A 14,598-nucleotide genomic window follows, 5' to 3' on the forward strand; every position below is an offset into this window, starting at 1 on the left:
TGCATTCATGACTCAGTTCTAGGCTGCTTTTGGGTCAAAGATAGAGCTGGTCAAAGTTTTCAGTTTCATGTTCCTCTTCCTCCTACTTTCTTATCAGCTCCCACAGAGTCTTGCAGAAAGCCTGTAGAGCATCATAGGACTCAGTAGCCTCCTACTACTGAACACCAGCCCACCTTTCTTCCTTACAGGCCTGTTCTTTTATCACTTTCTTGTAAGGCATACTTGGAAAACTGAGCAACTCCCGAAGCAATGATGTCATGCTTTTCTTTAGCTCCTCTTTAGTGAGTTTTACATTAAGCTATCTAAGAAATATGAAATTCACTGATGGAAAACAAGCAAAAGATATAGACCAAGAAGATTAACACAACCATGGGTTTAGAAAAGCTCCCTATTTCATAAACAAGGAGACATCTTTTTCTGTCAGCAGGCATCAAATTAGTCCCAAAGGCAAAGCGTATAGATGGGGTTGGATTACGAGTGATATTGTCAGCATGTAATTTCTGGATTCCAATGTATAGATAAGTAAAATAAGCAGTTTATTAAATCAAACTATCTCTTAAGTAAGATACTGTGCTGGTTTTGGTGGGATAGAGTTAATATTCATCACAGTAGCTGGTATGGAGCTGTGTTTTGGATTTGTGCTGAAAACAGTTTCTACTATAAAGATGTTTTTGTTATTCCTGAGCAGTGCTTACACAGAGCTAAGGCGTTTTCACACTCACATTGGCAAGGGGGTGGGAGTGCATGGGAAGTTGAGAGGAGGCATAGCTGGGACAGCTGACCCCAAATGACCTAAGGAATATTCCATACCAGATAACATCATGCTCAGTATGTAAAGTAGGGGGAAGAAGGAGGAAGGAGGGGATGTTTGTCTTCCTAAGTCATCATTACATGTGATGGAGCCCTGCAGTCTTGGAGGTGGCTGAACACCTGCCTGGCCATAGGAAGAAATGAAAGAATTTATTGGTTTGCTTTGCCCATGTGCACAGCTTTTGCTTTTCTTATTAAACCATCTTTATCTCAACCCATGGGATTTCTAGCTTTAGCTCTTTCAATAATCTCCCTGATCCCACTGGTGGAGGACTGAGCAACCAGCTGCACGGCACTTCTTGCTGCCTGGGGTTAAACCATGACAGATACCCAAGTACCTCTTTTAAACTTTGAGGAAACACTTTGAACACTGACAAGCAGTAACTATACTCTATCTAATGCCAATATTTTTGCCACACTGATATAAAAAAAAAATACAGTAAAACAATGCTATAATATTGTCCATCAACAGATCTCAGGATGCTTTCAGTCAAGAAACAAAATCTAATTGTTACAGTGGGGAAACTACTGTATGGCAGGGATTTAGTGCCAAAATCACACACAGGTCAGGATCAGAACTGCAAGCAACCTCGGAAAGAAAATGAAATTGGAGCCTGACTAAACAGATAATGTGACATTATGAATATTATATGGTTCTTGAGCATTTCCAAATGAGGAAAAAAAAGAAATGACACATGCAGAAAGAAAAATTTATAATACTTATGGATTTTGAAATATTTTACTTTCCATCCTCCATAAAAAAGGAAATGTATATGGCTTTGATAATGACCTCCTCAAAGGTGGAGATGTGAATGCCAGACTGTCAGAAATTAATTGAATCCAGATAACATAATCACAAACCCAAATAAACAGGCTTTTGCATATGGTTATAAACTCAGGTTTTTTCTATGGTTCACAGGCATAATAACAGTCTGTCCAAGGATTAAACAGACTAATCCAGAAACCCCTGTGGAGTCATTATTCAGCATTGCCAGGACATTGCAACTTTCCTATGAGTAAAACTTTGTTAAAGCTGTCAATTCAGAGTTTCATGGAGAGATGAACATAAGTACTACCAGTGCTTAACAGGCCACAGAACCTAAACCAATGATCCTTCCAATAGTAGTTCCATATATCCCAAGGGGAATACTGGAAATTAAACTAACAAATTAAATATACTATTGTTTCAATAACTCGTGTCTCTCTTCTCTGTGGAGAACATCATAGGCAGACAGATAGAAATAGCCAGATTCAGTAAGCCCATTGCTGTAGTGGAGGTTCATGAGTCACTGGTTCCCTGGAGCTTCCTTGAGATAACACAGGGACAGTTTGTCACTTTAGGATAGGAAAGACCAGATGGTGCAGTAGCACATTTCCAGAAGTGCCCTAATCACAGTGCAAAATACTTGTTTCGAAACAGGAGTGCCATGAAGTCACTGAGAACCCATATTCTATTGGTAGCACAGTTAAAAAATCAGTATCTTGTTTTTCTTGCCTTTTCTTGCCTTCTCATTTTCTCTTTAGAGTTTCTATAGTATTTACAGATAGTTGTTATCTTCCTGAGAAATCATGGCTGTTCCTTCCATACTCATTTGGTTTTCTCCATGTCTTCTGTCTCACATTAAACAAGCCCTACACTAGACTGTCTCTCTACTTAAAACTCAATATACACGTGAAGGACTTTGGAATAGGAGCAGGTTTCAAAGCAACTTGTGGGATTAATCATCTGGTGTATAATATCAAAACCCTTTTACTATACCTCAAAATCCTGATCTAGGTCAGAAAGGCTTCTTATGTTCTGATTTCCCACCTAACACCACCACCACAGTACAGCTGTGAGGATTTAAATTCCTGTTTTATGAAGCGAAGATGCAGTTATCAGTGCAAGTGAACAGGGCAGATGAGTTGTTCCAGTATGATGGCACCATTTCCCTCCTCTTGCAAATATTGTTTGACAGTGCTTAAAAGACTATACACTACTCAAAACCTGCATGTTAGAGATGGAGCTTCCTATAGAATCTTCTTAATCATGAAAGAGTAAATTTTGACTGAATGTTGTCTGATTTATGCACATAGACTGGATTTAATAATGTGACTGTTGTTGGAGAGGAGGGAAAAAGGACTATGATTCCAAAGATACAAAGTTCATTAGTTTGAGTAGACAGAAATATCACACAAATCCTGGGAAGCTGGTCTTTGTTAAAGCTGGGCTATCCTGAGATGCATGTGGTGTCCCCATCAACATGGTGTCCCCATGCTCTTCAGTGACAGTTATGTCCTAGGACTGAGCAAATGACTGTATGTGATGTAATTCCTTCATCATCTTTCTTAGAACTAAATTTTAAAATATCCTAGATATTCAATTATATTCCTTGATAAAACATGGTATTAAATCATTATTGTCAAGAATGCCAACATGAGGAAAATGTAAAACAAAAGACTTTTTTACAATATTTAGATATTGTCATTGATGTTGTCACATCACATATCATTTATTTGTGACAGGTCACAGATCACTTATTCATGGCACTTTTCAGTTTTTCTGCAAGAAACAAGTATAACAGACAGCAATAGGGGAGAATGCAGCCCACTGCATCTGAGCATCAGTAAAATCAAAGAGGAAACCTTTGAGAGAAGTCTGGGACAAGTCTTTTAAAAAGAATTTGGACAGAAAAAATCAGACTTAACTCATTTCTTCAAAATTCAGCTATTTGTAAAAATAGAAGTGTTTAGTAAAAGACATCCTTGCTCATGCTAAAACAGATCTGAAAATAAATTTCCATCTGAAATTTTCCTAGGTTTCTGCCAGTTTGTGCCTGAGTTCTCCTACCAGCTCACTTCCTTAAATTCTGGATCTGAAGAGTTGGAACATTTGAATCTCCAGAGACAGACACAGACTGTTTTTAGGTGGTTACCCTGCTTGCTTTTGGGAAGAATGTTGACTTTGCAGGTTTTCAAATAAGATGAGAAAAAAATTCAGTTCTGAAATAGCAGAAATTTTTGGAAATATCAAAATATTCTGATCAATGAATTTGCCTTTTCCTACTTCCATTTCTACTAGGAAGTTAATGCTTTCCTTTCCATTCACATTAGTAGGACAAGACAAAATTTATGTGAGTGTACAGGATAGACAATTTTCCCTCTAGTCATCTATTTATATGGTGCCATCACAAATATGTTTTAAAACTTCCCAATAATGTTGACAGAAAAGGGAAAGTTCTGGATTCTGCACCTGGAAAGGGGCAACCCAGTGTGTATGTACAGACTGGGAGATGAGATGCTGGAAAGCAGTACCAGGGAAAAGGACTTGGGAGTCCTGATAAATTACAAGTTCGATATGAGTCAGCAGTGCCATGGCAGCCAAGAGGGCCAACCATGTCCTGAGAGGAATCAGGCAAAGTATTGCCAGGCAGTCGAGGGTGGAGACTGTCCCACTCTGCTCTTCAATGGTGTGGCTTCACCTTGAATATTGTGTGAAGTTTTGGGTGCCACAATAGAAGAAAGATATTAAGCTGTTAGAGAGTGTCCAAAGAAGGGCAAAAAAGATGGTTAAGAGCCTGGAGGGGAAGCCATATAAAGCTTTATTTGGAAGATATGGAAGCAGATTTTTAATAATTCTGATAAAAAAACCCAAATCCCAGAAAAATCAATACAATATTTCTGATATTGTTTTTTCTTTCTTAATAAAAGAAATATCTGCTTTCTTAATAAAAGTCTATCTGCTATGATTGTTTATTGCTCAATCAAACATGTCCGTTTAAACACCCAAATAGAGAGGGAAATATGCTGTGGTGGCCATCATGGTCTACAAACATAAAGATCTGATGGCTTTTTTTGAGTAGTAGAACCTTTAAATGGTACAGATGAAAATGAAAATTCATGCAGGAAGCTCTTATGCTCGAAAATCTATATCTTTAACACCATAACACGTAAAAAAAAAAAAAAAAAAGTAAAAATAATGGAGTTATTTTGGAAAAACAAGCACAGAAAGTCAAGAAATATGAACCTAGTAGTATGATATCTTAGCTCTGATGTCAAGTCTGCATGCATCTATTATACACATTTAACATCTCTGGTATTAAACAGTTTGACAGACGTCAACATTACCTTCCTGGAGAGTCACCATTCTCATCAAACAAGATCATGTCCCCAGAGACCCCAGTAAAGTTAGTCTTCATGAGGGATTCCAGGAGCTTCCGGCCATCTATGGGTTTCATGGCATCACAGAGGCCCACGTAGCCTGGGCACAGCGACAGCTGCATGTTGTGGAGCCCATAGGCCATCGAATATATTGCATTGATTACAAAGCCCATCTTGGAGTCCTGAACATGCTGTGTCCTCAGAGTCATCTCACCTGCCAGGGAACAAGTAGGGCGTTAGTGCACAGAGCTGGAATACAGTCAGCTCTTCAGACATCTGTTGATTATTAGCAGAGGGAAAAATATTTTAAAGTGTCTTCAACAGCCCATAGCAGATGCTTTTGCTGGTACACACACTGACTATGTTAAAATAATAATAAAAAAGATATGTAAGAGGTTCTCCTTAAATATTTTATTATCCAAATAATGCCTTTTCCTCTGCAGCTCATCACCTCACCACACCTCTGTTGTTTTTTGACTGCTGCTCTTTCATGTGTCTTTTTAAAGCATGAATCGTGGACATTATGATTTGTTTTGGGGAATCCAGAAACTTTTCCTCACCTGCAGAAATCTCTCCAAAACCTCAGAAATATTAGTTTAGGTGTAAATGCTAACATGAGGTCTATTGGCCTTATACAAAAGGTCTACAACTGGTAGAAAAACAGTGAACTCTGTTGCCCAGAGAAGTTTTGTCTACCCCATTCCTGGAAGTATTCAAGGCCAGGTTGGGTGGGGCTCTGAGCAACCTCGTCTAGTGGAAGCTGTCCTTGCCCATGGCACAAGGGTTGGAAGCAGATGATCTGTAAGGTCCCTTCCAACCCAAACCATTCCATGATTCTATGAAAACACTTCTGTTTCAGCAACACGGAACCAAGTCTGTGCAAATGGACTGACCTATGAACCATTCTTTTACTGTACCAAAAGTTCCTACCTTAATAATTCTCCTACTTCTACATCTCTTGCTCTTCTGTCTTTATGAACTGAGGATAATGATACAATACAGGTCTGTGAAGAGGGTAGGCATTGAGTCTGTTTAGCCAGAATCAGTGAATCTTTGTTTGGCTTTTAAAACCTGTTTGCATTTCTATTCTCTATTTATGCTGCTGTAAAATGCACAATAAAAATTCATTCAGCAGCATCCTGAAGGCCTTTATATTTTATAATCCAGTATTATTAATAACACAGAGTGTCTAGGCACCTTTTGCAGAGAAGAGTAAGAATCACCAGCTGGTGATTGATCCCATCATAAAATAGGTAGATATACGTACAAGCTCCCCTTTTCAGTGGTGAATAAGAACATTACCACACAATTCCAAACACTAAAATACGTTGGAACACATCAGGGAGGGTAGTAAAATACGTAATCCAAATGGAAAAACAGTGTGTAGAGGTCAGTAAGTGAACGAGAGGACTGAGAGATCCCTTTTTCCCTCTATTTCATGCAGAAGCTGGCACTACCAGTTCCAGTCAACCTCATGAGCTGTGATTAACATTTTGGAAGGCTAAGTGATATGAGCTTGAAGTATCCATAACAGAAAAAAAAAAAAAAAGAAATACACAGTGCTGCTCATTCATTCTGTTCTACCAAGGTATTGCTGTTTCCTAATTAAAAATAATAGGCATAAAAACTGCAACAGTGGATCACATGTAAAACCCATATTAATTGAAATTAAGTGGAAAATTGTACAATTGTATTACACTGCAATACGCAAAACTCTGTTTAACCAATTATTCATACTCAAAATTAAGAGCTCACAAATCATTCGGTTAATTATAGTTGCCATTAGAATGAATCAGATTTGCATCGGCAATAGTATTTATCATAAAACAATATTTCGGCTGCTTTATTGCATATGATTGCCTAAAAATCTAATAACTTAATTCTTACAAAAACACTCTCCCCTGGGCTTTGTGCTTAATTTTTATGGAATTATTATTCTGATTTTCTTTAAACATTGAACCTTATTCAGTTCACCTGATGATTTGTAGTGCTTAACTCTTCCTAGAAGCTGCTGGAAATTGTCAAAGGATTTGTGAGGGAATTAGCCATTGTGAGAATTTTAATATACCTTCTGCTGCTGGCAAAAACATTCACCTGAGATATTAATTGTCTCACTTGGCTATAGAGAGGCAAATCCAACCTGCCAAGGTCAGTTTACAGTACCACAAGACTCTGTAGTTAAGGGAACGTCTCAAAAACTGAGACAGAAGGATTTTTTTTTCTCTCTAATGTACCTCAATATGGCCTTTAAAAATACCAGTATAAAAGAATCCCAAACAAACAAACGAAAAATCTCCCAAACAAACAAAAAACAAACAAAGAAAAACCCCCCAAAACCCAACCCAAACCAAAAAACCCCAAACGAACCAAACAAAACCTGAAGCCAAAAAAAACCAAAAAAACAAAGTCAAGGCTGAAAGTGATTTTCAACCAATTTGACATGTTAGACTTGAAGCACCTAAGTAACCCTTATTTGCCTCAGTGATCCTAGAAGTGGTTTTGAATGGCCAGTCTCTTCGCGAACGAAGAACCGGGGAAGGTCTTTACACCTTCCAGCCTGCGCATTGGATTTTTTAGGTGAGACACAGTGTGCGCGGAACTGAGCCCACCCTTTAATCCTGAGGTTCATCTGCCGGGGCCAAGCACGCTTGGACAGTGGCAGTGAGGTCCTCAGGACGTAGATGGATTGCCTTACAGGGCTAGCGAGCTCCATCTGCCCAGGGAGTGTCCTAACCGGGAATCGAACCCAGATCTCAGCGTTGACAACGCTGTGGTTTAGCCACTGCACCACCAGGGACACTCCAGAAGTGGTTTTAAGGGAAAACTGAATACACAACTAAAAGGTAGTTCTCTCACTCAAAAATAAAAAAAAAAAAAAGGAAAAATATTTCAAATCTGTCTCTGCAACCTGTATGCCTTAGCCTTAAACACATTGCTCCCTTGAGAGTTAGTGCATATTGTTCTTGCTGAAACTCTAACACATATTCTTATTCTTATACCTCATCCATGAGTTCTTTCTTCATCTGAGAACCTTTCCTGACACAGAGTTGTTCATGACATGGAGAGGTGGCATGGATAAATTTAATGCTGATGGCTTCAGTAGTGTTCATTGGAATTGAGTTTACAGATTAAATTCTTAAGCAAGAATAATGAAGTAATCTAACAGAATTTGAAGAGTTCCTATAGAATCACTGGACAGAGAGTAAATATCCACAGAATACAACCTGTATGTCTTTTTACAATATCTATAGAATTTTTTCTATTAGAGTAAAAAAAACCAACCAAACAAAAAAACCACAAGAAAAACAAACAAACCAAACAACGTATCTGTAAAAAATTTGTTTTTCTTCATTTCCATATGAGAAAAAACAGTGAAGAGGGACAGAAAAAGTCTTACTTTCCTGTGAGCTGGAAAGTCCAATGTGATGCCTTTTAATGTTGGCATGTAGGGAGAAGCAGGACATGTTTACATTATTATTTTAGCTCTGTTCAGGTGTGGGCTTTCAAAAACCAATTTCCAACTCGTTCTCACTCACTGTGCTTTGGGCTGGATTGAGTGTCACCATTTCAGAGCAATATATCAAGTTTATTTTGAAAGACACTAAACCAGACGAAGTGCCCCAGGAAAGCACAGATAAAGTACCCTAGGAAAGCACCTAATGCCCCATAGCTGCAACTGCGTGTTCAAAGCTTGGGACCATGCTACAAACAGTTTAGAGTAAAACTCCCCTGAGCTGTGAATCTTTCTTGGCCCATAGCGTGCAACCCGACTCATCACTGCCCCCGAATGCTGCAGACAGCAGTAGTTGGAGGTATAGAGGTAACAGTGTCTGTGGGCCAGATACAAACCTGCGTTTCATAGGTCTCCAGTTGATTCTTACTGCAATTTTGACAGGCTTAAGTACCTTTTCTATGGTAGGAATGAGCAATTTTTTTCAGGACGTAGCTCATTTTCAGAAATTGAAATTAAGATATACAAGGCAATGGAAGAATGCAGGGTGAATCAAGTCTTATCTAATGACGAAAGGAGGAGAGTACTTGGAAACATAAATGATCAAACACTGTGGAGTTCTCTGAGAAATGAGTGGCTAGAGAATGTGCACAGATTCCTGTTCAAGAAATTTTGATAAGTAAATAAGGGCTTATCCCATTATTTTTCAAGCTGTGAGATCATGAGGTAGTTCCAGATTTGAAGTCATTGTAGCCATTTCTGTCTACAAAATATTACGCAGACATATCCTGTCCCTTTTTTGGCAAATCAGATAACCCATCTGTCCTTCACTTTCCCATCTCACAATATTTCCTTTTTACTACATATTATCTGCCACCTTTCTTTTGACCAAATATTCCTCAGGAAGAGGACTACTTCTCACTGCCTCCCTGTTTTTCCTCTGCATAATGCAATCTGCTTGTTATTGGCTGGAGATCTGAGGTCCTATCAGGCTGTCTCTGAAATGAAAGCAAAATTTTCCTGGGTTTCATGGTAAATATTTAAGTATGCAAATATTTATTCTGTAGGTCATTTAGGAATCTATATATACAGCATTCAGGTGAGCATTTGCAATATGGTTAAATATATTAAATATCAGCTTAGGAATATGCTGCCACTGGTGCAGATGGTTAATATCTTTACTTTTTCCTGATTAAATATATATTCTGTATGTCTGTATTTGTCTGTATGTTTCCCAAATTTATTATATGACTGTGACTATATCGAAGGCAAAGAACAGTCTGAGAATGTTGTGAACTCAGAGCATTGAAACCTGCAGTTTCTTCCCACTCTTTTGGGAGTGACTCACTTCAGGAGGCTTCAGCAGAATTCCAGCAGTGGATAAATGTGGCCTATGCAGACCGGAACACACTGTGCTGCTCAGCAGCACCTCATGGAACAAGACTTGAGGCCATGTGAAGGCAAGCTCAGGTGTATGCACACCATAGCTGGGGAGCCTGAGCTGAGACAACCCGTTGGCATGAACCTGGGGGTTCTTATGGGGAGCTGGGCAGGGATGGCTCTGAAGGCAGCTTTGCTGATTAGAGCAGCCTTCCAGTAGCTAAAGGGGGATACAGGAGAGCTGGTGAGGGACTTTTTGCAAGGGCGGGTAGTGATAGGACAAAGGACAAGTAAAGTCTTTAAACTGAGAGAGGCTAGGTTTAGAGTAGATATTGGGAAGAAATTCTTTTCTGTGAGGGTGGTGAGATGTCATCACAAGTTACCCAGAGAAGCTGTGCAGGACTCATCCCTGGAAGTGATCAAGGACAGGTTGGATAGGGCTTTGAGCCTGGTCTAGTGGAAAGTGTCCCTGTCCATGGCAAGGGGACAGGAACTACATGATCTTTAAGGTTCCTTCCAACAAAAACCATTCTATTCTGTGATTCTATTTTATGATTAACTGTGTGGAAATGGCCCAGCACTAAACTCCTCATCCAAATTTGTTTTTTTTTTCTGTTGTCATATCTCCAAAACACGAATATGTAGATGATGAAAAAGAAATATGTTCTTTCACCAAGAAAATGATTCCAACTAGCAACGGTTCATTTCTTGGATCTATTTAGAAACAATTAGTGTACTTAGAGGCAGTGATCCAAGAAAGCACTTAGGGATACTGGTAGTTCCTGTGCAGAGTGAGCCAGCTCCGGACTGCTTCCATTCTCCAGAGCTGCTCCAGCAGCACTGCTGGTCCCAACTACCAGTAACGCTAATAAAATAACTCTCCCAAGACTGACTCAATCTGATCAAATATGGAAAAGCAAAATAAACCAAACCCACCTCTTGCTGGAAATTCAGAAATTTGTCTATTGTTTCCAGTTCTTAGCATGCAAATGAGCATTCTTCAATAAATGACATTATTTTAAATGTTTTTTGATGAAAACCTGTCATTACCCCTGGTTTGTTTTTTTTTCCCCTATTTTTTACCCTCAAGGAAGATAAGATACAATTTTTTTGCTTGCCAGCTGGTGATGTTGCAAAGCCTCATCAAGCAAGGATGTTAAAGAGTGCAAAATTACCATGGTTCAATATGCTTTTTCTGCTTTCTAACTTTTCCAAAAATGAGAATATTTTGCATTTTAAAGAGTGGGAAAAGGGTAAAAGAGTGAAAATACTTTACATTCCAGACAGTCCCCTATCCCCTTTTTGCATTTCCTGAGGAGAAACAGAACAAAATAAGAGACGCAATGTGGGAGAATATTTTTTGAAGTGCAGAGCAATTTGTTTGCTCTACAATGATTTTAACATCAAAATGAAGGGAAATTGGTAGTGGGTTTTATTATTATTTTAAATCTTCTCAATGATCAAAAGGTTGTTTATGACCAAATCCCAAGAGGCATTAGGATGGAAACAGCAGTTATAGCCTACAGTCTTCAATTACAGCATAATGTTTCCCCATGACTATGTCACAACTTAGTTTGTATATAGTTTCCACGTATATATGTCATAAAAAACTTCAGTGATTCTTTGTGCTAATTTGTTCTGAAAGACAAGAAGCTGAAAGAAATGAGTTCTAGTTTTGCTAGCAAATATAAACTGCATTCACATTCTGCTTGCAGTATTTGAAGTTCAAGTCCACCAGACAATGTGCTTTCCAGTTGTTTTGTTGATTTTTTTTTTTTTTTTCTTTGCCTTAGTGAATATCTGAGGAAAAATCAGGACAATAGGCTACTCTTGCAACAAAGACATGGTAGTGTACGTCTGCAGTGTGACTTCTTAGGTCTGTCAGTGGGTCTGTGCTGTCCCAGTGGTGCTCTTTGGGATCTATGTGCTCTGGATGGGGTGCCACCTAGTCAGTCATCTCAGAAACATGCATGTCTCTCCAGTAAACAAATGCGTGAAATCTTATAAAATACAGGAAAGGTTGCACATATGAACCAAGGTAAAGCATAATGTTCATATCTATTTTAGTTATCATTGTTTAAAGATACAGTAAAAGACTTATTTTGGAACCTTTTTCAAAATAAGTCATGAGAGCTTTCTATTAAAGCAATGTGAAACAACAAAGTAACTTGCAGTTCTGTGTTATCCATGAGGTTCCAGATGCACTTTTTTGCTAAAAAATCAAATGCAATAGTTCATTTATTTATTTATTTGTTTTCCTAATTTAATTTATTACAGGCTGTTGGGTTGAAGAAAAGAGATATTTTCATCTCAAAGGGAAATTTTATGTAGTTAAAATGTCCTTTTCCATAATACAAAACATCAAGACTGGATTTTATCTTTTCTGAAAAGGAAATTCTGAGGGATAAAACAGATAGTTGGCAACACTGAAAAATGTCATTTTGATGCTGAGGCAAAACGCATAGCATAACACTGAAACAATGGGAAGGCAAATTAAAAGCTTCAAACAAAACACTTCAGTGTTACTGAAATAAGAAACACAATACTACAAATTTCAATGCTTTTCTTTCAAAGTGTGCATCATTGAATCAACATACTGCTATGGAACATTTTTCAAATTTCACAAACAAATATCTTTGAATGCAATCCACTTGCCCAATGCTTTTGACCTGTTCTGACTTTCATGCTTTGCAACTGAAAGCCAATGCCAGCACTGTTACACTTAGTATGCTGATTAGCAATAAGATTTTGAGAATGACTGAGAGACCAAATTCAGTGTCCTAAAATGCAGAGAGGACTAATGAAAGTTTTTTTCTGAGTATTTAGTTGACTTTGGTGTTTTACATCTATTTAAATAGATGCATTTTAGGACATGTCTCTGTCAGACATGCCACAAATTCGACTAGAGGTTGACCTTCATCTTTGGCTGCCTAAAAAACAGTGTAAGTCTGGCTTCTGTTGAAAGGTTTGACAAAACCAGCAAAAAGAATAACAGCTTAAGTAAATCCTAGGAGAACAAAAAATAGACACCTGTTACTCCACACCATTTTCTCAAGCATGGATATCAAACTTGAATGGCACACAGGATTTATTCAGGAGAATTAAAATACTCCTTAATTCACTGTTTAAAAAACAGAAATTAATTTTAACTTGTTTTGGTTTATTTTCATTTGCAATCTATAAATAATAGTTTAGGAATTTTGAGTCTGGGGAATATGACATTCATATATGACACATTCCTTGAAGTACAGAAAATACCCTTCCATTCTGACAGCACTTATGTTTTGTTGGCTGAGTTCTGATTGAACCAAATTTGGCATTTGAGCTTACATTTAACCAACAGATGATAAACACGTTGCAGTGCAAAATTAGACAGCATATTTTGTTCCTTAGTTCTATCGGGAAACCCAAAAGGGACATTTTTTTTAAACAAAATTTCTGTTCAGCTGAAACTGTGGGACTTTCCGTGTGTCCTTTTGACCTCATTAAAAGTATCTGGCACTGGAGGAGATTCAGCAAACAGACAGATATTTTTTGCATTTTTGTTTTATGTACCCTTTTGTATCTTAAGCTCTAAAACTTCTCATATTGATCCCAGATTTCCCTAACCTCCCTTTCTGCAAATAAACTAAATAATTCTTAACCCTCATCTAAATTGCTTAGAGATATATTGGTCATTCTCATTCTATGTTAATTTTTGAACTCTCAGAAAAAGTACTTTTATCTCGGAAAAGCCACATGGTTAAACCATGAATGGAATTTGGGATTTCTGCATCCTGCTAAGACCCATTCAGAATACTCCTGCAAATCTCCTTTTTTTGATGCTATTCATCACTACAATGTTCCTCCTTTCAAACCCTGCCACTGACTTCTTGCTTCCAATCATGTCAGACAAAAGGTGCTTACCTGACTTTCAGTGCCCTCTTTGTTCTGTCTGTGGCTACCTTTGTGATGACCCACTCTCCATAATTTCCATTTGTTTTCTGCCTCTCTGTTTCAAACCACAGTATTTAATGTCAGGAACCTGCTGTAAATACCTGCACAAGTGACCTATCTCCTCCCTCCAAATTCTTGTTTCTATTGTTCCTTTATATGAAACTGCTATTTTTTTCCTGAAGTCTGCAACCTCTGCCAGTCAAAATAAGGTACTGAACTGCTTCAGCAGCATCAGCCTCTATTTATTTACTCTTTGCTGTATTACACTTAGATCACAGATATTTGGGATGCGTGTTCTGGTATTGCTCTGTGTTTGAGTATCAACATAAAAAATGCTGTTCCATCCATGCCTCCAGCTTTTACACAGCATGGGAAAAATTATATCACTTAGCAGTAGAGGCATTATAAATAATTTAACAGACTACTAAATGTAATAAATATGCTTCTGCTCCTGGTGACTTTGAAGATTTGACTTTTTCCCCTAATGTCCATTGAGCCAGATCTTCACCACATACTTTGCTTATGCTAGGTTTTGTTTCTGCTATGTGTTAAAAAGCATTTCTAAAACACCCTCAGTAGGATGAAAAAGTACTAGGCATTTGATTTCCAGTGAAATACTTGTCTTAAAGAAAGCAAACACATAAACACCTAGTCTTCAAAGGTCTAAAGGTAATCGATATGAAAGGGTTGGATTAGCCTTTTGCAACTTGAAGATGGTCATTGAGTGGAGTTACTCATCTAGATCAGCTAACACCCCTATTTTGAACTTTACTGAATTGTGGTATTAGGTAGTAAAAAAATATCTGACCGGTGCCAGAGGTGGAGACAAACTGAAGTTTTGTAAAATACCCAGTGTCTGGAGGCCACTATGTGTGTTTCCT

The 14,598-nt window shown here is 38.0% G+C and overlaps 1 protein-coding gene across 6 annotated transcripts in view; it reads right to left on the reverse strand.

Annotated features, from left to right (window-relative positions):
• GRM5 (glutamate metabotropic receptor 5) overlaps positions 1 to 14,598 on the reverse strand; it is a 244,947-nt gene that overhangs the window by 36,760 nt on the left and 193,589 nt on the right. For all 6 annotated transcript variants that reach the window (XM_027895821.1, XM_027895823.1, XM_027895820.1 and 3 more), the window contains one exon: positions 4,918 to 5,164. In XM_027895821.1, the coding sequence (XP_027751622.1) occupies positions 4,918 to 5,164 (247 nt within the window). The remainder of the gene's footprint in view (positions 1 to 4,917; positions 5,165 to 14,598) is intronic.

Source organism: Empidonax traillii, unplaced genomic scaffold, assembly GCF_003031625.1.
Source record: "Empidonax traillii isolate 1590-97213 ecotype Southwest subspecies unplaced genomic scaffold, ASM303162v1 scaffold471:size1368335, whole genome shotgun sequence".
Taxonomy (NCBI): domain Eukaryota; kingdom Metazoa; phylum Chordata; class Aves; order Passeriformes; family Tyrannidae; genus Empidonax; species Empidonax traillii.